We start from the raw sequence: 25,925 nt of genomic DNA on the forward strand, positions 1-25,925 counted from the left end.
CCCGTCGTGCTCCCCCGACGGGGAGATTATCCTGATTCACCACCGGGTGCTTGTTGGTACCTCTAATAAAACTGTCTGGTCCGCATGGAAGATGGAACTAAATCGGAAATTCACAGGGGCAACACGGTCATTTCATATACGGGTGACTGGGCATGGTGCATACGTCTATGTGGCTTTCCCCTTAAATCGAGTCTTTCTATCTGAAATATCACTGATTCAATACATAAAAACCAAAACCAAAACCAAAACTGAAGCCTAAAACAAGACGATATACCACAGATGCTGCTTGATTGATTCTGAGAATTTGAATGAAGGGCAGAACAAGATGATGCATTGCAAATCAGATGACAGATTTCTAACTTTGTCAAGTTCTCTTCAACGATCAAAGTAATAATTTGAAAAATAATAATAACAATCATTCAACTTTAGGGTGTGGAAGGTACAATGTCCGCTGTCTTGCCTAGACATTCTAGATGGCAAACATTATCAGGAATAGCATCTCAAATGGCTTCCACCATCCATAAAGAAACTCTCGTATCTTCTGTGTACTGATACCAAAAACAGAAGAATGACGACAAGGGAAACTCCAAATTGATCACGGTAATATCCAGTAATATCCATAATTTGAGAAAACAAGAAAATTTCCTATTTTTTTGGCATAAAATGTAGGGGGCACTACTGGAGCTTTGAATAATGTTCACTTGATAGAGCTGAAAGATGCAATTGCATCCATCTCCTGCCGTAAGAGAAGAGCATCAATAAAGACATCCAAACTTTCACCCTGCATCATGTCAGCTAGTGAATGATGAGTGATCCCAACACGGTGATCTGTCACACGTCCCTGGGGAAAATTGTATGTACGGATGCGTTCTGATCTATCGCCACTCCCAATCTGGGTAAAGATCCCAAGTAAGTCCTTGTTTTAAAAGTACTGGATGAATAATGATTATCTGGTAGCTACTATTACCTGATCTGACCGAAGTTTTGATCGGGTTGTGTGTAATCTAGACCTCTCCATCTCATATAGCCTTGCACATAGTACTTTAAGTGCTTTGGCCTTGTTCTGTGGAAAACCAACATCGATGAATGGATAAGCAAATAAAGCAATTGCACAAAAACAATATATGAGCTGGTGGCTCATGTTAAAGAGTAACATAAGCAACAATTTGGATGGACATTACAAAAGACACCAAGTTCCCATGGTGGACAATGGATTGGGCTTCACAGATAACAGTGCCTTATGGGTTTCAGCCTATTTGATTAAATAAATAATTGCTCAGAATCTGTAAATCATCAAGTATTTGACAAGTGGTATTGTTGATGCAGTTAAATCAGCTAAATGAGCTTATTTTGCTAGAAATAAGCTCTGGGATGGGTTGTATGCATATATGCCTCATGTATACAATGGACTTCCATTGTAATAAACCACTTTAGTATGCCTAAATAATGTGCAGGCAGCAAAAATATGAGACTTACATTAGGAAGTGAATAAATGACAACTTCTGTAGGTGTATTCATAACTTGGCACCTTTATGAATTACCCCTTATCTTATTCCCAAAAGTTATTCATTAGGTGTATTAAAGGGTTTCAAAAATAATTTGGAACTGACTTATCCTAGTGTATTTATCAAAAGATGCCATTGTCTAATACATTATTTGAGCATTATGTGAAATGGCAACATTGCGCTCATTGTGGAAAAAGCGCAATAATACTGAAGGGTGATATAGAAGACGATGTTACTTAGAGGATTAAAAATAGGGTAAGAAGTGGAGAGATCTGTCAAGATTTGCTAGTGCATGTGATTTGTGTTTTCCATCAAAGCATAAAGGAAAATTTTGAAGGACTATCACGCAACCAGCTATGATATATGATGCAGACTGCTTAGCAGTTAAGTATCATATACAAAAGAAAAGTATACCAAACATGAGGATGCCAAGATGAGTGTGTGGTAAAACTAGGAAGGAGTGAGGAATGAACATATCAGTGTTGAACTGGAACTTGCTTCAACATGAGATAAGCTTCAAAAATGTGGTCTGACGTGGTATGGCCATCTTCAATGTAGATGTTAGAATACAAGAAGTTTGCAAGGGTCATTATATTCAGATGGAAAGCGCCAAAAGAGCCAAGGGCAGGCCTAAATAAACCTAGGAGTTGTAATGAAAGATATGCATAGTTTAGGCCTCATATCAAGTATGACTTGAAATAGAGCTGATTAGAGAGCAAGGATCCTGCAGCCAACCTCATTTTGTTTTGATAAGGCTATGTTGTGATTGTTGATATTGCTATTCATACTAAAGAGTTGAAAAAAAAAAGAAAAAAAGAAAAAAAACAAAAGGTTATAAAGTATTTGACACCTTAAGGGGTCTGTATAAGAAGATCACCTTATTTAGGTTAGTTTAAAATTCCTTTATCCAGTGTAGAGTCTTTCCCTTTTAAGTGCCCTTTTTGTTTTTAGTTTCCTATTGGCAGTATAAGTCGGTTACACAAGTCTCACTTAGCTAGGAAAATTGGTGTTTTAAACAAACAACTTGTAGGATCTATTGTTGACCTAAATTTTATTTTAGGGTTTTCTTGAGATATTGTTAAAAGGAATGAGCAATCCAAACCTAGAGGTTCAACCTATCAAACCCCACCAGTGATGGCCAACCTTCTGACCTGTAAAGCTGTTGGCATACTTCTGTAATGGTGTACTCAATGCACGAGGCTTTTGCACTGTGGGATCTGTGGAGGGTCATAATGTATCCAGCTTTACCCCTAACTTGAACCCACCACCACTAGGATATTGTAGCAACAAGGTCTGCTCTCTTGTTGGCATACTTCTGTATGCCAAATAAATTCTTATCTATACAAGGTGACATTATGCCAAATGAAACAAGACAATGAGGATGTATGATTTAGATATTATTTACCATATGTTGGGATCGTTCATCTTGTATTGATACAGTCAACCCTGATGGAATATGAGTCATCCTGACCGCACTGTTAGTGGTATTCGCATGTTGACCACCTGACCCACCAGACCTGTAAGTATCGATTTTCAGATCTTCATTTCGTAGCTGAACATCTACCTGCAGAAACCTCAAAAGATGTGTCAAAAGTAACAGATATGATGTTATAAATTAATGAAGTCCTCGTAACATGTACAATTTTATAAAATATTCACCAAGAAAAGCACTATCTAATTTTTTTTAGGGGCAAATTACATATAGACCTCCAGTGTTTATAATCAATTACATCTACTACCCCTAAGAAAATTAATTACAGATGCCTCCTACTGTTAAGAATTGAAAGTTATAAATGGACAGCTCTGCTGAAGCAGTAAGGGGGCATTTGTAATTTTTTTTTTCAAGGGTAATAGATGTAATTGATCACAAACACAGTGGGTCTATATGTAATTTATGTAGCCCTTTTTTTAAACACAAATTGGTGATCAGCCTATCTGAGTATTCTTATGTTTTTGAAGTGCCTAAAGCGAACAAAGTTTAGAGGCTGACACATTAAGTTGGAAAGCAGAGCTTGTGAGCTTGAAGCTACAGGAGAGAACTGCTGAGAGCCAGTTCAGAAGCACCCTTTCTGAAAGGATCAAGGAGGGTATTGAAAATATAGGCCTCGCCACTTGAGAGCTCAAAGCACAACAGTTAAGAAATAAAGTATTTGTTGTTTTGAGAAATGGTTTCAGTTAGGTATGTCTAGGCTCTTGGATTGTGAATACTGGTTAACCAATCAGTTAATGTATCACTGTATACTTCCTCTCAGAGCTTATATGTATATTTTTATTTAGCTTCCACACTATGATTTGACCTTGAATATAAGCTTGTGCACTAAACAGATGTATTGAAATTTAAACAGACTTCTAGTAGCTTGTAAGAATCCTTTTTCAGTCAAATCTAGGTATATGCATAACTCTTCATGAACAGCCCCAAAAATGGTTAGCCCTTCAACCCAGGCAACCAATTATGCAAGGGAAAAATAACTGCCAAAGCTGAGGTTACATTTTCACATTATCTGACGGATTGCTCTCAGAATAATAAGCTGTGAGGTCAGTTAATTCACAACCTAAATTAAACATTAAGCACATTCAGCAGTACTCGAACCCTTCAATTGGTGGATCATTATCTTTTAATGCAAACAAAAAAAGAACATGAAGTCTTGATAATACAGATCTTTCCCAAACTGCAGCACTAGACAAACAAGGGGCCACAGGTACAAAAGAATCGTCTGTTGAATCTTTTCTACAAAAGTAGGCAGACTTTTTGGAAAACCAGCATCTTCTAACCTCTTTCCTGTACTATCATACCATAAATAATTCCTGCTGGAAACAAAGTTCATCTCCCAATTCTAGATGTTCCTCCTGAAGAATGGAGCCAGACAAGATAACTCAAGAATGTAAGAGGCCACCTGAAGAATGGAGGCCCGGACTAGATCAGTGAAGTCATGGATAACGGAATATGCCTCCTCCAACTCTCCTATCAATGAATGGACGGATAGAAAACACAAAACAATATCCAGAAAGAAGATTTAGTTCTTTCACTCCCAGATAGAACAATTTTGGTTAACAGTGTGTTAGTAGAGTTCAAAATGCCTGTCATTAATCTGATCCTGAAGCTAATTATACTGTTGATCCTGCCAAGTATTATGTAAACTTTTGGAATATATTAGATTGAATCATGAAAGACTTCATGGAAAACAGAACAGGCAATCTGTCTCTTAAGGAAGGTACAAGTAAACCTGAAGGACCCATACCAAAGATATTCATTTCAGAAGTACCCTAACAGTATCATTAACAATTATACCGGAAACAATAGTGATATCAAACAGCAAAGACAACCTATACTACTGTCATAGATAATCAAGTTTCACAACAATTACATCTCATGCAACAACTAGTAATATTATCATGGATAATCAAGTTTTATAACATTTACATCTCATGTGACAATGTTAAACCAACCAAAAAATATTTATAAGTACCTCATCTGCCTGAGGGAGGATTGCAACTGAAACAGCACTGGTGTGGACACGCCCAGATTTTTCAGTCACTGGAACTCTCTGCCAAGAAAGGGAAGATTTACATGCCTTACAGAATTACAACTACTAATGGAAAATAATGAATAATATAAAAATGAAAAACCACCTGCACCCTATGAATGCCACTTTCAAATTTAAGTTTTCCATACACATCAGCTCCTGAAATTGATCCACTAGCCTCCTGTGAAAAAGATGTTCATAAAACAAATGGCAAAACCATAAGCAACTTAAATCCTCAATTTACAGCTTCAAGTACATCCAAATCAGATAACTTTTGTCCAACTAATTATTAGAGAAGAAAACAACATAGTTTATTTGATCCAACTATGAAAACCCTGTTTACAAAGCAACCAAATGTACTGATGTTGAATCAAGGGAGGTTCAGCGCTTCTAGCACATGTATTCATGCCGGAACAAGCCCATATCCAAGTCAAGTGGATTAAATACGTAGCCCAACAGATTATATGGGTCATGGGCTGGGAATTTTTGTTTTATATTGTACTAAGCCTATTTTGAAAGTCCAAATATGAAGAATAAATTGCCAATACGAAATTACAAATTCAACTAGCTAGTTGTATGAAGTCCTCAGAAGTTGTTAAGTCCGGGGGACATCAACAGGTTAGTTTGATTGTTAGTTGTGAAAGACTTTGAAATTGTCAGGTTCATTAGATATCAAGATAAGAGTCTCAACAATATTAGTCCTTGGAAATGTACAGGCCATTAAGCCTACAAGAAGTTCCAACAAAAATCTAAAACCCTCACAGCCTCTCTGTAAAAAGAATTCCTCATAACTACTTGAAATCAGAACCAAATGAAATTGAGTTCATACAATTCTTTGTGAGAAACAGATCTGCAGTGAGATTCTATTTCTGGTGAAAAGCTGGGTTGGTTGGTGAGACATTAGCTTGGTTTTGGGTGAGACTCTTCAAGTCATAACTTCATTTTATCTAATTTACTATTCTGTCCGTGTAATACCCATCGCTTTTGGGTGATGAGATCCTGTTATCTTGGATTAGTACTTATGATGATGTTAGACCAGACTCCATTATTTGGTAGTTGAATCATGCCCAATGGTAGTTCTAATACTCCACAGTTCAAACCAGACCCCAAACTCCATGGCCCAAGTGATTTGACATGTGTGGAGACGAACTTTGCCACCTCAAGAATTGTTTTGACAATGATGGAAGGGGTCTGCTTGGATTTAACTAAAAATCTCAGCCTCTGAGGAGTTCAGATTTTTACAGGCTAAATGAACAGAAGTCCTTGGGTGGGTATCAGCTCCAAATCTTCCCAGGTGGCTCCATATTCTCCAAGCTAGTCTGTCACATCATCATAAACCATGCCCAGAAATAGTGCGAAGACACTTTGATTTAGCATCTGCTTTGCTTAATGTACTCCCAATTTGGACCTTTACATGGGGTGAGCCCCTTTCGGAAGATTTTCTTGGCTTCTCAACACAAATCGCACATCAATCAGTATATCTCAAGGCCTTCCCAATGACACTCAAATTGTAAAAATGGAACCTACATTTTGGAAGATACACCCATCCGGACAACATGCAGAAAACACCATATTGGTCAATCAAGCAGTGCCATGTGAAACTGTTACTAGAGAATCAGTGTCTGTAAGTAGAATCCTATACTTCTATTTGTTAGGAACTTCTGCTCTGCAACCAGGCTCTGCCCCTCTTTCTTCAGAATTTCTCATTTCTCCCCTGTTGAACTAGCACTGGACCTGCCTAATTACATGGTAAAAATATATACGAACGCTGAGTATCTAAGATTGCATGAAACTCCAGATAATGCCGGGAGCACCAATAAGGTTGGAAAACTGCCAAAATGGGCCTGTACCTTTAAGTCAAGAACTTCCCGGAGGCTAAGGTAGGTACCTTTTGGTGTTTTCATTTCATGTCATCTTCTTTCTAATGTAACTTTGTCCTAAGGATGCACTTTATATCCTTTTGTGGCTCAAAACCAACACGCTACAGGTGACTGAAGTGATAGGTGGAAAATAGGTCCCCATGATTCCAAAATATGCTTGTCAACATATTGGATCTTGTTGGATTCTACTAAGAGTTCAATTAGAGTTTGTATTCATGTAAAATTCTACTCCTTGTAATAGTGTACTTTCCACTTAATTAGAAATAGAGGGCTTGAGATCATTGATCGATAAGCCATTCTACCACAATCGACTTTCTCAACATGGCATCAGAGCCTAAATTCAATTAGGATCTTCTTCTATTTTTTTCTTCAAACCCATCGCAGATTTTCTCTTTCTTCTGCAACCGTAAAACCCATCCCATATTTATTTTTTTTCAAAACCCATTGCAGATTTTCTCGCTCTTCTGCAACCATCGCAGGAATTTTCTGCAACCATCGCAGAAATCTCCATTCTCTGAAATTTTCTGCACCTATCGTTCAGGAAATTTCTGCACCTATTGTTCTTCAGTTTTGGACAGAAATCTGCAAGAACAACAAAAACAGACGGAAAGAAGAAGAGGAGAGAGAGGAAGAGAACCACTTGCCGCTGCTTGTCGCTGCTACTTACCGCTGTTTGTCGCTGCTTTCTGCTGCTTCAAGAGAAGCCAAACAGAATCACATCCATTCCTGCTGATTCTTGTGAATCTCAGAATACCACCATCGATTTTTCATCTCAAACATTACTTTGAAGGGGTGAAGAATGAAGAACTGCAGACAAGTCTTTCAACATGGCAACCACTGATAGTACTACTTCTCCCACTGGCTCCGAACATTACCCCACTCTTCATCCTCTTTCGGTAAGATTTGATGGAACAAATTATTTGATATGGTCTCGCTCTGCTTACCTGATTATTGTTGAAAGAGGACTTGTTGGACACATTACGGGCGCCACTATCAAACCCATTACCATAGGTGTTTTACAGGATAAACGGATCTCGAATGACTCTCTTATTAGTTATTATGTCATTTTTTTTGAATTCCATGATTCCAAATATTGCCCGTGGATATCTATTACTTGATACTGCAGCCCAAATCTGGAAGGCTACTACTGAAACATATGGACAGTTGGGGAATGATGCACAGGTTTATGAGCTATGAAAGAAGCTTCATGAGACTACCCAAAAAGAATTGACTGTGGCTCAATATTATGCCGCGTTGCGATCTCTTTGGCAGGAGTTGGATTATTATGGGGATTATCACCCCACTAACCCACATGATATGACTACTTATAGGAAGCACATTGATAAGATTGGGTATATGACTTCTTGGCAGGTTTGAATGTGAAGTATGATCATATCAGAGTGCAAGTATTAAGTTGTTCTCCATTTCCTACTCTAGAACAGTCTTATGCTCTTGTTCAGTGTGAGGAAAGTCGTCGATTAGCCATGCTTCATACTCCTATTATGGAGAAATCAGTCTTACAGTCTGTTCGCATTAAATCTGATTCGGCTAAGGAGATTGTCAAGTGTGAGCACTGTCACAAACCATATCATACCAAGGCCAATTGTTGGAAATTGCATGGGAAGCCTGCTGAGTTTGAGCAAAAAAGAGCACAAAAAAAGGGAAAACCAAAGGCTAATGTTTCTGAGACAGTTGCCACCACACCTTCTGCAGACGTTGGTTTTTCATAGGACGAGTTAGCTACTCGCAACGTATTCTTGCAGTCTTCTACTGCCGATACAACCTCTACCACTGCTACCTTTACTACCCATACCAACTCCTACCTTGCTACTTCAGGTAAAACTTTTACAGGCTTTCAAGTTTGTCAATTTCTATTCCTTGGATCATTGATACAGGAGCTATAGATCATATGACAAATTTATCCTCTTTTTTCTTACAATATTCTCCAACTTCTGGAAACTGGAAAGGATATAGTCCAAATTGCTGATGGCTCCTATTCTTCCATTGCTGGAAAAGGAACCAGTCAGCATTCTCCATCACTTTCTTTGTCTAAAGTTTTACATGTTCCCTCTTTCTTTACTAACTTGCTCTCTATTAGTAGTCTTACACATGACTTGAATTGTAAAGTGATTTTTTCCCCATCTTACTGTGTCTTCCAGGATCTGGTCGCGGGGAAGGAGATTGGACGTGGTAAACTAGACAATGGACTTTATTTGCTCGAGCCGATTGGAGGATCTGCTTCTGCTCTGACTACATCTTCTAATCTGGTCTATTCGGTAATATCATACCTTCAACAGTGGCATTGTAGGTTAGGTCACCCCCCTCTAGGAACTCTTAAGAAAATATTTCCTGATTTGGTTTCTTCTTGTAATGAGGATAATTTTTTTTTGTGAAGCCTTGCATTTTGCGAAGAGACTCGTTCTACTTATTTACCTTCTCTTCATAATAAAAAATCTATTCCTTTTATGCTCATTCATATTGATGTGTGGGGTCCCTGCTGACATGTGTCTATTACTGGGCCATAGGTACTTTGTTACTTTTATTGATTGTCACTTTCGTTCTACATGGATTTATGTTTTAAAACAAAAAAAATGAGGTTTTCTGATGTTTTCGTGATTTTCATAATATGATTAAAACTTAGTTCAATGCCACTGTGAAGATCCTTCGCAGTGACAATGGCACCGAGTATATTGATGGTGAATTTCAGATATATCTCTTTGACTCTGGCATAATACACTAGACCAGTTGCGTTGATACAGCTGCCCAAAATGGGGTTGCCGAAAGGAAGAATCGGCATCTTTTAGAGATAGCCCATTCCATTATGATTGCTATGAATGTACCTGATCAATACTAGAGTGATGCTATACTCATTGCTTCTTACCTTATGAATATGATGCCTGGTAGGATACTTGGTTTTAAATGTCCTAATGAGATTCTCCAGGGAGTCTCTTCTTTTATTATTCCCCCAAAGATTTTTGGATGTGTGTGTTATACCAGAAATCAAGCCCCACCGAGTAAGCTGGCTCCCCCGCGGCTTACGTTGCATATTTTTAGGGTATTCTGCTACTCAAAAAGGGTACAAATGTAATCATCCTCCTTCCAGGAAAATCATTGTATCCATGGATGTAATTTTTAATGAGTTTTGCCCTTACTATACACCTCTCCAGGGGGAGAGTCCTAGAGGAGAGGTGTTCTTTCCAACTCTAGATCTTCTTATCACACACCAGCACAATTTAAGAGTTCAAGAAGAGTTTCTTGGCTAGGGGGAGACTTCGGTCAGTATACCTGAGGACTCTAATCCTCCCCCTTCATTTTCTGAACCATGTGAAGAACCTAGCCAGGGGGAGACCACTCCTGTGAGTCACATTGTTGAGGTCTTTCAAAACCAGAGTGACAAAAATAAGGAGATGCATACTTATCAGAGGAAGAATTACAACTGGCTAAAGTAGGTGGAGAAAGGTGACACGTTACCACCTCAGTCTCCTGCTCCAGAATCAGATTCTATTGTTCCCCTTGAGGTATCTTTTTCTAATCTTCCTATTGCTATGAGAAAAGGAGTCAGATCTTGTACTCAACATCCCATAGCTAAATATGTTTCTTATAACTCTTTGTCTGACTCCTACCGTGCTTTTATATCCTCTCTGTCATTTGTATCTGTTCCTAAAAGTTGGCAAGAAGCCTATGCTGATAAGAGATGGAAGGCAGCTATGGTAGAGGAAATGCAGGCAATGAAGAAAAATGACATTTGGGAGTTGGTTACACTTCCTTCAGGAAAAAAACCAGTGGGCTGCAAATGGGTATTTGTGGTTAAACAAAATATGGATGGATCAGTCAACCAGTTGAAAGCTAGACTAGTTGCAAAAGGGGTTTACCCAGACCTATGGGATTGATTATCAGGACACTTTTGCCCCTGTTGCGAAACTAAACACTGTCAGAGTTCTGTTGTTTGTAACTGTGAACAAAGACTGGAACTTGCATCAACTAGACGTAAAGAATGCCTTCTTACATGGGGAGTTAGCGGAAGAAGTCTATATGGAAATCCCACATGGTTTCTTCGATGACAATACTACAGGGAAAGTTTGTCGGTTGAAGAGGTCAATTTAATGGGTTAAAACAGTCTCCTAAATGCTGGTTTGGACGCCTCCTAAAGGCAATGACTTCTATTGGGTACAAGCAAAGCAATGCTGATCATACACTATTTGTTAAGAAGTCAGGTACTAACATCACACTTCTCATTGTCTATGTAGACGATATTGTCATCACAGGGAATGATGGTGAAGAGATTCAAAAGTTAAAGAACTTTCTTGGCAGAGAGTTTGAAATTAAAGATCTAGGGAAGTTACAATATTTCTCAGGGATTGAGGTGGTTCGATCAAAGAAATGTATATTCCTATCCCAAATAAAGTATGTCCTAGATTTATTATCAGAAGTGAGAATGTTGGGGTGTAAAGCAGTTGATACCCATATTGAAGCTGGAGCTAAACTTACAGAAAAAGAGGGAGAACCAGTGGACAGCCGGTGTTTTGCTGCCGGTCCCAAGCCCGGGTAAAGGAGGGTTGGTGCATTAGGTCGGCAGCCGGCACCGGAAAAAAATCTAGCCAAACCTTTTTTCATGGATTCGACCTTATATGATAAAAGCTATGCTAGGGCGTTCCCCGACAAAAGAAGCAACGCGCTACACTATGGCCCGGGTGTAGTGATAAGTGGGCAAGGGTTAGCTAGGGCGTCCCCTGTAAGCGACGAGTCGCATTGGCGCCCGGATGCGGTGATAAGTAGGCAAGGGTTCCCGCGCCGTGGACGAGTGCGGGTAAAGAAGCTAGTCCATAAGCGTAGGATTAGATTGGCATCTTGGAACATAGGATCTTTAACTGGTAAGAGCTTAGAATTGATTGATGTTATGAGGAGAAGAAGGATTAATGTAGCTTGCATCCAAGAGACTAGATGGAGGGGTAAATAAGCCAAAGAGTTGGATGACTTTAAACTTTGGTATACTGGGGATAAAACAAATAAAAATGGAGTGGGTATAATAGTGGATAAAGATTTAAAAAATGATGTGGTGGATGTTAAAAGAGTGGGTGATAGGATTATTGCTATCAAGCTTGTAATGGAGAAAGAATGCATAAATATAATTTGTGCATATGCACCTCAAGTAGGATTAGATGAAAGTCTAAAGCTAGAATTTTGGGAAAATATGGATGGATTAATGCAAGGAATTCGTCAAGGAGAAAAGATTATCATAGGAGGTGATTTAAATGGACATATTGGAAAAGATCAAAGATGATATGAGAGTGTTCATGGAGGATATGGTTTTGGAGAAAGGAATGAGGAGGGGATTTCAATTTTGGATTTTGCTACTGCTTTTGATCTATCTATATTAAATACTTACTTCAAAAAGAGAGATGAACATTTAATTACTTTCAAAAGTGGACAGCATAGAAGCCAAATAGATTTCTTCCTAACTAGAAGGACTGATAGATTGTTGTGCAAGGATTGCAAGGTGATACCGGGGAAAGCTTAACTGCACAACATAGACTTGTGATCTTGGATATGTGCTTAGTCCCAAGAACACATAAAAGGTCCAAGGTAAACTATCCCAGAATAAGATGGTGGAATTTGAAAGGAGAGTACTCTAAATCCTTCATTAATGAAGTAGTCAAACAAGGAAAATGGGATTTTAAAGGGGATACCAATGCAATGTGGAATGAGATGGCTATGTGTGTTAAGAAGGTAGCTAAAGATGTTCTAGGTGAATCAAAAGGAAAGACTCATTCTTATAGAGAGACGTGGTGGTGGAATAGTGAGGTTCAAGCTGCCATTAGGAATAAAAAAGCTAGTTTTAAGGCATGGTAAAGAACTAAAGATGTTGAGGATCTGCATAGGTATAGGTTGGATAGAAATGAAGCTAAGAAAATTGCAGGAAAAGCAAGGGAAAGGAAGTATGAAGAGTTGTATAATAAATTGGGCACAAAGGAAGGGGAAAAATCTATTTATAAGATAGCTAAGATGAGGGATAGGAAGAGTAGAGATCTTGACCATGTTAGATGTATTAAAAATGGAGATGGTAAAGTATTAGTTTTGTGAGGAGGATATTAAGAAAAGATGGGAAACCTATTTCTCTAGTTTACTAAATGAGCATTCTTCAAGCACTTATGTTTCGGACGATTACACTTTTCACCAAGGCACCAAGGTCCGAACTTATATACGTAGAATTTCGATGTCCGAAGTAAAAGAAGCTTTAAGGAGGATGAAACTCGGCAAGACACAAGGTCCTGATGAAATCCCAATTGAAGTATGGAAGAGCTTAGGAACCCATGGACCAGTTTGGTTGACTAAGTTGTTTAATAAGATTATGAGCACAGGGAAAATGCCAGATGATTGGAGGAGAAGTGTTGTGGTTCCAATTTACAAAAATAAAGGAGATATTCAAAGTTGTAATAACTATAGGGGCATTAAATTGATGAGCCATACGATGAAAGTATGGGAGAGAATAATTGAAACCCGTTTGAGACACTTAACTACGATTCACGGAGAACCAATTTGGGTTTATGCCGGGAAGATCTACAACGGAGGCTATTTACTTAATTAGGAGACTTATGGAAAGGTATAGAGAATGTAGGAAAGATTTTCATATGGTATTTATTGACCTAGAAAAAGCTTATGATAGAGTCCCTAGAGCGTTAATTTGGCAAGTACTAGAGAAAAGAAGTGTTGCAAGTAAATATATAGATATAGTTAAGGATATGTATGACAGTTCGGTGACTAGTGTTAGAACAGTGGGGGGGACAAAGTAATGAATTCCCGATAACAGTTGGGCTACATCAAGGGTCAAATTTAAGCCCATATCTATTTGCACTGGTAATGGATGAATTAACCAAAGACATTCAAGATGAGGTCCCCTGGTGTATGCTTTTTGCGGATGATATTGTGTTGATTGATGAGACCCAAGTGGGGATTAATACCAAATTAGAATCATGGAGATTAGCTTTGGAATCAAAAGGCTTTAAACTTAGTAGATCAAAGACAGAATATTTAGTTTGTAACTTTAGTCATGATCGGCCAAATGATGAGGTGGTGATACTTGACGATAAAGAGATTCCTCAGAGTGATTGTTTTAGGTACCTAGGTTCAATCATAAGTAAAAGAGGTGATTTGGAAGATGAAGTTTCCCAAAGAATCAAAATAGGGTGGATGGAGTGGAGAGGTGCGTCCGGGGTCTTATGTGATTGGCGTATTCCATTAAAGCTTAAAGGAAAATTTTATAAGACCGTTGTTCGACCAGCTATGATGTATGGTGCAGAGTGTTGGGCTGTTAAAAAGAATCATATAGATAAACTTAGTGTAGCAGAAATGAGGATGCTAAGATGGATGAGTGGCAAAACTAGGATGGATAAGATAAGAAATGATCATATTAGAGTTGGGCTGGGAGTTGCTCCCATAGGTGATAAGCTTAAAGAAAGTCGTTTGAGGTGGCACGGCCACGTTCAACGGAGACCTATAAATGCTCCTGTACGGAGAAGTGATATAATCCATATTGAAGGAACTAGAAGAGCTAGGGGTAGACCTAAGATAACCTTAGGAGAAGTGGTGAGAAATGATATGTATAGCTTAGGACTTGCATCTAGCATGGCCTCGAACCGAACTGATTGGAGGGCAAGAATCCATGTAGCCGACCCCATTTAGTTGGGACAAGGCTTATTGTTGTTGTTGTTGTTGTAGGGAGAACCAGTGGACAGAGGAAGATACCAAAGGCTGGTAGGGAAGCTTATTTACTTGTCCCACACCAGGCCAGACATCGCTTATACTGTAGGAATAGTGAGCCAATTCATGTATGATCCATATTTAGCTCATATGAAGGTTGTTACCATAATACTACAGTATTTGAAGGGAACTCCTAGAAAAGGAATACTTTTGTCACCCACTGATAATCTAAAAGTAGAAGCATACATTGATGCATACTGAGCTAGATCTCTAGACAGGAAGTCAATTTCAGGTTACTGTACCTTTGTTGGAGGTAATCTAGTTACTTGGAGAAGTAAGAAACAGAATGTGGTAGCTTTATCTAGTACTGAAGCTGAATATAGAGTTATGGTTCGTGGAGTTTGTGAGCTACTATGGTTGAAAGGCTTGCTGCAAGATATTGGAGTCCAAGTTCCAAACTCTATAATGTCATATTGTGACAACAAGACTGCTATTAGAATTACTAATAGTCCGATGCACCATGATCGAACTAAGCACATTGAAATTGACAGGTTTTTTGTCAAAGGAAAGTTGGAACAAGGGCTTATCTGCATGCCTTTTGTAAGATCTGGAGATCAAGTAGCAAATGTTTTCACTAAGGGTTTGAAAGAAAGAGATTTCCTTCCTATTGTAGGCAAGTTGGGCATAACTAATATTTATGCCTCAACTTGAGGGGGAGTGTTGGATTCTACTAGGAGTTCAATTAGAGTTTGTATTCATGTAAAATTCTATTCCTTGTAATAGTGTACTTTCTACTTAATTATAAATAGAGGGCTTGAGATCATTGATCGATAAACCATTCTATCACAATCGACTTTCTCAACAAATCTTCCACTTGCATCTTCAAAATAAGAAAACAAGTTCCCAGGTTCCAAAATACACAAGCATGAAAGTAACCGGATGCGCAATTCAGATTTGTGGCCTGAATGAAGGTATGTGGACAAGAGAAGATATACCTTATAGCCTTTTAGATCAGATTCTGTTATGTCAACAACTTCAAATTTCCAACCTTTCTTTTGGGCATACCTCTCATACCTGTCACAATTGGCACAACAAACCCTTGAATCTCAGTTCAGAGTTAAATACAAGGAATTCACAAACAACAGCAACCCCAGTGACCAGGTGTGGGTACTACATTTTGAAAATGTCCATCGCAAACAAAGAGGCCTCTTCCCCTCCAGTCCCTGAGACAGATTATACGTAGATTATTGCCAAGAACTATCATGTGCCATAAAAAAAAAAAAGGATTTGTCAAACTTGATTTACCTATTCCCACCTCCAGAAAATATAATTACCTGCTCTCACCTCCAAAATGCAGTCCCTCTCATCAGCATCATCCTTAGGGAGCAATTCTTTCAAGAGAAGATGCTGCAGCCTTTTTTCCTCCCCTAAAGCCTCGTTCAACTCCTCGGCTACCATGTCACACATGGCTTTGTCCTCATGGCATTCAGCCAACAATGTTTTCAAACCATCCATCTCCTATGATAGACAAAAGAAAATTTCATCCCCAAATATAATAATCATGAACATCAGAAGAAAAAGAATTCATGGCTTCACAAGCAGGAAATGATTGCTCAACTCAACCAACCCCCACCCCACCCCAAAAAATTAAAAAAATAAAAATAAATGAAAAAACTCGCTTTGGTCACTAAAATAATAAAAGGTAACTCAGTAGCTGTCCTGAGTTACGGTAAATAATCATACAAAAGATAGAACATCCTGATGTAAATCAAATTAGTGTCCACAGTATTTTCTTCAATTGACAGGTTGCCAGACCAAGCTTGTAACCTAATGAGAGGCATAATCATAAATTTTAGCCAAAGACTTCAATGTTCTTATGTGCTTTACCAGCCTGTGAGTTCCAATTTCACTTTGCAAAGAAATGCACAGGTTATGCCCAATTAATGCCAGTGATGTAGGATCCAAGTACTAGACAATGTACTAGCTGTTTGGTTACAAAAATTAATGGCCGAAGGCTTTACAAGCTCTTCATATACTGAACCACAATCATGGAAGAAAAAGAGACAACTAACAGCTTCACTGATCATAGCTCATCGTAAATGCTGAAAAATTAAATCTCTGAAATTCTCAATCTCAAGTAAGCAAAATCTTTGAAATTAAATTGAACACAGCACTTACTAGGACCTGGTTAGGCTTGCTAGGAACTGGAAAAGATTCAATATTTTGGTTTCATATAAAGAACAAATGGTGCTTTCCATCCGAGGAGCAGAGAATTGGTTAGGCGTTAGCCTAACTAAAGCAGTAAAACATCAAGGTTTGATTGCAGTCAAGAAAAACAACTTAGTCTACAAAAACAACATTGTGCATCCCCATTCTGTGACAAACAGCACCTATAACTGTTTGGTGAGTACCAGTAAACATGGTACCTTAATAGACGACCTGGAATTGCCCAGGCCGCGGATGTAAGCACCATTCAGACCAATCTAAACTTTGTTCTGTCTATTGCCTGTTTTACTCATCCTCCAATTGCACTGCATCCTCCGGATTAATATGCATTATCTAAGGAATTCCAAATAACCCAATCTTAGGCTACATCTTACCATCTACAATTTGTCCTTTTTTCTGTGACCCTGTCTCAAGCTGACCTCTTAATGTATCTCACTTGTCTGATATTAGTATTGTGTTATGGAAGCAACTACCTTTCCATCTCCAGGGAAAACCACAACCATCTACCAATTCAGAAGTAATCAATTCACAAAAAAAATTTCTCAAACTTTATCTCAAAAGGACAAAGCACCTCATTCTAAAAGAAATGGACCAGAAAAACACATTTAGGTGACAAATAAAAAATTTATAACTAATCTGTATTCACCGAAGAGAAGTTGCAATATGGGTTCATAAATATTAAATTTTCTAATAATATCAAAATGAGTAACAAGGTAAAAATAACAGTACTAGTAAAAAAATAAAGAATAAACTATTCAAGTTATACTTTAACAAAGTGGGTACCTTTTGTTTGGCCCTAAGTTCATTTATAAGGTCCTTGGATCTTCTAAGTTGCCGAAATTCCTTATTTGCTCTTGAATACTCAGCTGGCGAGGCTGCTGACTGTCTTCAGTTGACAACAATCCAGAAAATTATAAACTCAATTAATGAAAGTCATATGGATAACCAAAGAAATGAGAAATGAGCTGAGATGGGAATCTAAGCAATTTATAGTATTTGCAGACTATCTAGAAATAACACATCACAGCATGTAAAACGGAAAACAGGCTTCCTTTTGAACAAATAGTTTACAGAAACAAGAATAAAAACTCTTCTCAGGTCAAACAATAGTACAAGAGAAAAGTTAACGAGGACCAAAGAAAGAAAGAAACAAAAGAAGAGACTTGTCCATTACAAACAACAGAAGCACATTTGAATTGATGATTATCATCACTTATGATCCCAGAACTTGTAAAAAATGATTAGATGGGAGATTCATAGTTGTTTTTGAGAGAGAAGGCACAATAACCTGGTTCATTAGATTTTGAAGATAAGCACTCCTGTATTCAATTGCAGACAATCTTTGTTCCATAATACCAATGAGATCAGGGGATAATTGGTGATGCAATTCTGCCATTTAAGAAAGCAAAATTAACAGTCAAAACTAAAAGTTTAATAGAACATAAAGTTGTGAGAACAGGAAAGGGAAACTTCTGTAAACATAATTCTGTAACTAACTTAAAACATCACTAGATATGGAATGTGAGCATTCACATAGACTTTCTATCCTCCAGTCCAAACCCAGGGAATTTGGTTCAAAGGTGAAGATAGATTAAATTACTAAATTAGAAAGTCTTGGGTTAGCTACATAATCATTGTCAATAATAGGTGGATGACAGGGAGACAGAATGAAGGAGATAATACAAAGCAAACTTAGTATGCATTTAGTTCCTTCTCCACTAGGTCTTAGACACTTATGGAAGCCAGATGAACAGGTACAGTTACTGAAACTAGAAACCATCAACACAAAGTCTCAGGTAACAAGATTAAAAGAAAAATACAGAGCAACCAACAGCCATTTGCCAAAGGACATTGATTGTAAAGGACAAACTGACAGTTGAAAATTGTGAAAAAACTGACAATATCACTAACACAACTTCTAAACAATAGTCTTTCTTCAGGCTCAGCCTAGCGATAGAGATCCACCACCAAAGAAATTACCGCTCCCCTCAGGAAACAACCTAGGATTGATATATGTATGGGCGAGGCCTCCATTTGATGAGTTTCTCTTGTAATTGGCCGACTTAATGGACCTAAAACATGGGTACATGAGTTGAATATGAAAATCCCCATACTTGTTTATAAGTCCTTTAGTGAAGTCAATTGAACCTATGTTTTAATTATGGTTCAACCCAATTAGTAGTTTTTTCCTCTTTTTTTTTTTTTTTTTGGGGGGGGGGGGGGGGGGGGGAGAATGAATGAAGATAATCATTAACCAAAGGGGAGAGAAAAGAATGATTTAGAATAGTCTGTTCACATTCTTTTTTATTCTTTTTAGCTCTTTAAAAGACCTCAATGAGTTAGAGGTTCTGCTTTAAGTTTAAGTCTTAGGTGTCCAAGTCCTAATCCAGGTATGAGTCCAATTTCATTTAGGTTTTCAAGTTCTACTTGTAATTTGACAGGCCTATGGCCTCTATTTATACCCCCATTGAACAGGAACAGAATTGAGATTGAGTTTACGAAATTAAAGGCTGATTGTGAGCTTGAAAAGCTTTACTTACTCCTCACTTGGTGAGATCGACTGTGGGAGTTAGAAACTCCATTCTTAGACTACAGGTTCAGAACCTTAGCTCTGTTATGATTAGCCGAGCAAGCACTGACTTTGGGAAGCCAGTGATTCAGGCAGGAGATCAAGCCCATTCGGCCATTCCCCTTCTGAGGCAGACCTGGGAATGGCCTGCTATGGTGGGCTTTCACAAAAGGAAATAGAAGAATTGGAAGAAGGGAAATGCACAGGGAAAGGTGGTAAGAAACACACAGTCTAATTCCCAAATAACACTCTCTATCTCAATTCATTCTACTAATTGCTAGGTCATAAGCATGTATTCAAAAAAATGGGGAGGGAACAACAAACATATCCTAGTTGAAGTATGAAACTGAAAAACAAAATGGAACTCAAAGTCTAACTCTAGAGTTAACTTACCCCTGCATAGGTAACCCAGAAATAAGATATTGAATTAACTAATTCCAACCCTGGTTAGACCAAAAATACTTGGACTGGTTCTTGGTGGGTTTGGGATTCCTTTTTGGAGGAGTTCTTTAGCATACCAACGCTACCACTTGATCCAAAATGCAGCCCTTAATTCCCATTAAAACCCCATAAACCTGCTGTCTCTAGTTTCTCCAACCTTAACTGTTAGGTTTTCACATACAACCATTAGACAATTTGAAATTTACTTATGATCATTGCTTGGCTGCTGCCTTCTTCTCTGTGAAAGAGTGTTGTCTGGTGTTTCAAGTCCAGATAGCTTTTGTCTCTTGGTGCTTGAAGTCGAAGTGTAGTTCCATGCTGGAAGAGGAGATTGGTGCTAGGAACTTGAAACCCTGGTGATAGGAGATTGAAACCCTAGTTATTATTATTTTTTTACTATACTATGGAATCTGTCTTCAAAGGAGATCTATCTGCCCACAAGTCTGCTAGCCGGCATCAAATTTCGGATTTTGCCAAATCCTGACAATGCCCAAATTTGGAGTTAGTTCTTGGGTATTGGCCCTGAATCCTATCGAGGCTACATTATCATCTCCAGACTCAAAACCATGAGCACTAGGTTGCAATGGAACAACCTGCTGTTGCACCAAAGCCTGGCGTTGGACAAATAGCAAACCATACCAATTGAGATCCTAAGAATACCATCAACGGCACGCCAGGGAATAATGAGACCCTATCGACCAGCACCATAAGGTTGTTAGTTTGATAGAGGAAACGTGACGTGCTCTTGATTATAGGCTAAATGAGAGGAAGCGGAAAGGAGGACATTTCAGCAGTTCAAACTGAGCGAGGATCATCATCTCCATGCCCACAGAATGCTTGATTAGGGAACATTCAAAATTATCTATCAGCCTTTCCCAGTCCTATCAATTCTGCAGCTCAAACCCTTAGCTCCTTGTTTTGACCAACCAAGCCCAAGGTTGTCTAATTTTCCTATAAGCAAGCTCAGGCCTTAATGTACAGATGCAGCCTCCGGTTATTGGATATCCATTTCAGGGCTCCATATTTATACCCGTAATCTGCCTCAAGGTCGTGCATCTCGCCTCTAACCATAAGTCTGATTGCTAACATAACCTCGCCTCTAAATGCATGCTTCATCAGTATTCATACTTCGTCGCCATAAATTTTTTTAATTGTGTATATTTGTTGCAAGTGAGCGATTAGCCTTCAAGCTTCGTTGAAAGCGAGGAAGCAATAAAACAGAAAACAAAATCGCTACAGAGAAACATAGTACAAAGCTATACTGATGATGAACATTGGGGAAAGAGAGAGAAAAAGGTTTACCAGTAGAGTAACAGCGAAACGTGAAGACTGAAGCATTCTTCGAATCTGAAACCATAGACCATCTGGAGCTATGTAGATGGGGAAGAAAACAGCGTTTAGAAAGAGAATCCAATAATTTAAACTCCTGAACTAAGCATCCCCACGTAAACATAAACCCTCGAATTCTCATTTTTTCAATTCCTGCTGTCTCCTTCCTGAGTAGTCTGAGCCGGGGAAGCAATGGAGGACGATATGCAAGTATGCAGCTCTGCAACTCAATGGGAAATGACCATCATCGGCGAGCTGCGGATACGTTCTGCAATCAAACGGTTAGATGGCGAAAGTAGTTTTATGAAATACGGTCAATAAAATATGTATATGACAATTATACGTGTTTGTATAAATAATAGTACGAATTATTTAATAGCATTTTCCGGATTTTATTTTTATTTTTGCCAAAAAAATATAAACAATCAGCTAATTTTCAGTTGGACCTAAAGCGGTTAAAGGCTCAACTTCCCTAGGGGAGGTCTTGGGTTCGCACCTGTTCGGCGGCATTAATTATATATATATAAAATCTCCCTTGAGGAAGTAATCATGGTGCGCGTAAGCTGGCCCGGATGAACCTCATCCAAAAAAATAAAAGAAAAAAAAAAGAAGAAGAAGTTTGACACGAGTCATTTTTATCCAAAAAAATGTCATTTTGCATTTGCGTTCGCCATGATATCCGAGGTGGGGGGGGAGTAGCCAAGATAAACCATCATTTTTACAACAAGAATACCCTTACATCTTTATTATGACTCTAGTTGAAACTCCATTGAATTGAAGGACTCAAAAAAACAAGAACTCAAAAACTCAAAAACCAACCCTATCAATCAAGATGGTATGAAGCTTAAGATTGAAAAAACAAGCGAAACCTTGTTGACGGTGGAATAGATAGATTTGCAACTGAGAACAATGTGACTGAGCAAGATAGTGGAATCACCACGTAACTCTTGATTGCAGATCTTAATAACCTAATTCTTTAATTGATATCTTCAATTGGATTTCAATATAGAGTTTAATTCTGTAAATCTCAAATTTAAAAATACTTGAATGTAAAATGAAAAAACCATTTCTTTTTTATTAGAACCATCAAATCGAAATTATCCTACACCACGTAATCCTAATGGTCGAAATGATATAAGGGTATTTTGATGAGAATTTTTATTTGCAACAGTGGTTATAGCTAGTAGCTAACGGTCAACCTTGCACCACGTGTATAGATACCAATATGACGGTAAGTAATCAAATGATCAGGATATGTTGTAAATATGACTTTTTATTTTTATTTTTACATTCAAGGGTTTAATACTTTACAATTTTACAAACCAAGCCCCTACTCTATTTGAAATCTAATCCCCTATTTCATGGGCCCCAACTAGAGATATGCATTTCTCGAGTCAATTCTTTAAATCGGGATGGGATTTGGTGTGATGAGTTGCATAATATAATGTTTTCTTTATTTGCCAGGTCGTTTCGCTCATGTTGCTATGTCCACAACTGTCGGCTTTTGAATTGCTTTATGTGTTTCAATTTAATTTGGTGGATACCATTTAGCGGTGCCATCAAGCAGGAGACTCACTTAGTAAACTAGGTTATGTAAACATTTTGAGTATAAGGAGACATAAGAGGGATTCTTTGATCTAGTGGATTATCGCCTAATATGCAATTTGTATCTTCAGATGGTTATGGGAGTGTATCCAAAAGTAAGAATTTGGGGAAATCATCATGTCTAACCCTAGCTAAGCAAATCGGTTTGACAATTTAGACTTACAGAGATACTTAGTTTTCTAGTTCTTGATTCTGATCCTATAAGGTTTTGCTGGCTTCAAATCTTCTGTGATTGGAAAATACTATAAACTGAAACTTGTTCTTGGTTATGTTATATTTCAATTGGAGCTAGCTCTAGTTAGCAAAAATGGAAGATTGATTTAAAGGATATTTAGTGATTATGCTACAACCATGGAAGATTTTTACTAGTTTGACCCTACGATTTCTTGTCCACATGGAATCCCAAAAGTTGGAACTATGGTTGTCAACTTAAACAATTTAAGTTTCTAAAATTAGGGGTTAGGATCGGGTTGACCCAGGGGTTTCCTTTTGTAAATTTGTAAAATAAAAAAATACGTTTAGTGTAAAAAAAGAAAAAATTATATTTGCAACACAACCCCGCTCTTTTACTTAGATACCTTCCAATTGGTATCTGTACATGTGACTACAATTGCAAATAAAAATCCGTATTTTGATTGGCTAAATGATGATTTGCCCGAGTTGATTTGCTCTTTATTTATTTATTATATTATATTATATTTTTTTATTAAGTATAGAAAAAAGTCAAAAGGAAAATAAGAGTTTTTTTTTAAATACTACAGGGAGCAATATTTTTTGTCCAAAGAACAGGAACAATCGCTGGAAAATCGGCTATTTTCTGGTACATCATTTTTCAGTATAGTCATCACTACACCGGTGGAAAATCTGTATTTCTATGAATCTCCCTAAAATCACAATTTCTTCAATTTCTCCTTCCACGCCTCAGACAATCACTATCTCCATTATCAGGAAAACTCTCGTGGCCTCATCTTCTCCGACTCCGGCAGCACCAGCCCATGATCAGTTACACTGAAGGAGACCCTGCTACTTTCACCATTGCTGAATCCGACTCACCTTAAGTACGCCATTGAATCACACACTGGTAACCAGATTACATCGAAGAAGCGGTGCAAATCGGAGGAACAGAGCCCGGCGGTGGAGCAACTTCGCACGTCGAGAAGCTTCACCTGTTTGAATGCAGCCATGAAGGTGATGATCTGAAGAGTTTCCGGTCGGTGAAGAAGAGGCTGGCTGGATTTTCCGATTAAATTCATCATCTCTGTCTCGAACCCACCTGATATCGGCAATAAGTCGGCAAAGCCAAGGGGCGAACCGGCGAACTTCACCGATATATTCTTCCTTTCCAAACAAAAATTAGCCCAAAAAAAAGAAAAAGAAAAGAATGCAAGAGCAGAACCGTCGCAATAAGCTAGAACCCGTTCCGGGTAAAAAACGTCGTTTTCATGTTTTTTCCCCCTTCTTCTTCATGTTAGTTCTTTTTTGTTTTTCCTATCTTCTTCCTCTTCTTCATCTCTTCAAAGGTTATTTGTCCCTTTACGGAGATGTGGAGTTCCTGAGTTGATCCCCAGTAACCGGCCACAAGAAAGAACGAGAGGGAGAGAGAAAGAAAGAAAGAGAGAGAGACTGCTCCAGCACCACCAAAAGAAAGATAAAAAACAGAGTACTTTAAGTAATAACAACTAGTGGTTTAAGTAGTACATATCATGAAGATCAAGAAGCATAGCAGTAACTAAGGGAACAAGAGAGAGAGAGTGGCAGCTGTAACATTACAATACAATGATATTATACAACCAAATTCAAGTAAGAACTGAAAAAGATGAAACAGAGAGGTCCTTCATGCTGAGAAACAGAGAGCTGAGATTGCCTTCTTCAAGATGCCCTTAAGAATTCTACCCCTCTTGGGAGGCAAGCGTGTCAATCGTGGCTGCTGTGGCACCGATCCTGCTCCAACACCACTGCCACCGCCGGGGGTGGTGCTCTTCACTGGAACGATTTTAGCGATCTGGGTGCCGGCGGCTTCCATAATGATGGAAATGAAAGTGAAGGGAAGGGTTGCTTTGTCTCAAGTTCTAGCCAACTCGAGTCCTTAGTGTTCTAAGATCTCATGGTCATGGCGTTACTTATATAGGCTCGTCGAAGAGCTTCTCACCGGGTTCACATCTTCTACAATTCCCCCCTACATCTTCTACAGTTCCTCTCTCCTTGATAGCGACAAACCTCCCGGATTCACATCTTCTACATCGTCTAAAGATCGCCCCTCCTTGATAGCGACAAACCTCCCGGATTCACATCTTCTACATCGTCTAAAGATCGTCCCTCACATCTTCTACATCGTCTAAAGATCGCCCCTCCTTGATAGCGACAACCTCCCGGATTCACATCTTCTACATCGTCTAAAGATCGTCCCTCACATCTTCTACATCGTCTAAAGATCGCCCCTCCTTGATAGCGACAACCTCCCGGATTCACATCTTCTACATCGTCTAAAGATCGTCCCTCCTTGATAGCGACAAATGCAATGATTCCAATTCAATCTCGTCCGTTGATGATGGAATCAACGTAGGGCGTTTCATTCTCATACCAATTCCATGTCAGCCTCTGCAATCCACTCCCATCCAATATGACGACGTACAGCTCTCCATAAGGTTGAAACTGGTTCGGCCATAAAACCAGTTCAGCCGGCACACCATCCAAATTTGCCGTGAATAGCAGCCACGTCGAGTCTGAGTTGAAGCACACGTGGTTGATCCTCTCTCTATCCGCCTCAGTCGAACCTTCCGGTCCAGCCACGTATACTCCCCGGAGGTCTGAACCATCCGGCCGGACCAGGTATATGCTGAAGGCTTCATCGTTGTCGGGGTTATGGCGGTTGGATGAGAAGGCTCTGAGTTTTCCGTCAAGAGACCAGCCGGGCATTGTGTCCATGCACGGCCCTTCCGTTAATTCACGGATTCCGCCGTTAAAATCTCCGTCAACGGCAACCATTATAAAGAGGTTCTTGTGACCGGATCTACCAGACCTGAAAACTACGAACTTACCATGTAGAGCGCCATGTTAATGGTCATGCTAAATGGTCGTGCTAAATGTCATGCTGATATCATCGCCACATGTCAGTGTTTCTTTGGCTTGAACCAAAAGTTTCCTAATT

The 25,925-nt window shown here is 38.7% G+C and overlaps 1 protein-coding gene across 1 annotated transcript; it reads right to left on the reverse strand.

Moving 5' to 3' along the window:
• Positions 1-83: 83 nt before the first annotated feature.
• Positions 84-21,452, reverse strand: LOC149008623 (Peptide chain release factor 1). The gene is made up of 11 exons (XM_089165306.1): positions 21,146-21,452; positions 18,122-18,222; positions 17,617-17,715; positions 15,942-16,125; positions 15,782-15,830; positions 15,603-15,681; positions 5,136-5,210; positions 4,973-5,050; positions 2,911-3,069; positions 968-1,063; positions 84-892 (listed from the first exon to the last, which is right to left on the reverse strand). The coding sequence occupies exons 1-11, from the start codon at positions 21,312-21,314 to the stop codon at positions 698-700; spliced, it is 1,284 nt and encodes a 427-aa protein (XP_089021432.1). The 5' UTR covers positions 21,315-21,452; the 3' UTR covers positions 84-697.
• Positions 21,453-25,925: the final 4,473 nt, after the last annotated feature.

This window comes from Hakea prostrata, chromosome 8 (genome assembly GCF_041222555.1).
Source record: "Hakea prostrata isolate BN-2017 chromosome 8, UWA_Hpros_2, whole genome shotgun sequence".
Lineage (NCBI taxonomy): Eukaryota > Viridiplantae > Streptophyta > Magnoliopsida > Proteales > Proteaceae > Hakea > Hakea prostrata.

Excerpts from the sequence above, each read along its gene's own strand:
- LOC149008623 (XM_089165306.1), bottom strand. The coding sequence starts at position 21,314 with ATGAGAATTCGAGGGTTTATGTTTACGTGGGGATGCTTAGTTCAGGAG. Across the intron at positions 18,223-21,145 it reads GTTTCGCTGTTACTCTACTG|AATTGCATCACCAATTATCC; the intron begins GTAAACCTTTTT and ends CTTAAATGGCAG. Across the intron at positions 16,126-17,616 it reads AACTTAGGGCCAAACAAAAG|GAGATGGATGGTTTGAAAAC; the intron begins GTACCCACTTTG and ends TGTCTATCATAG.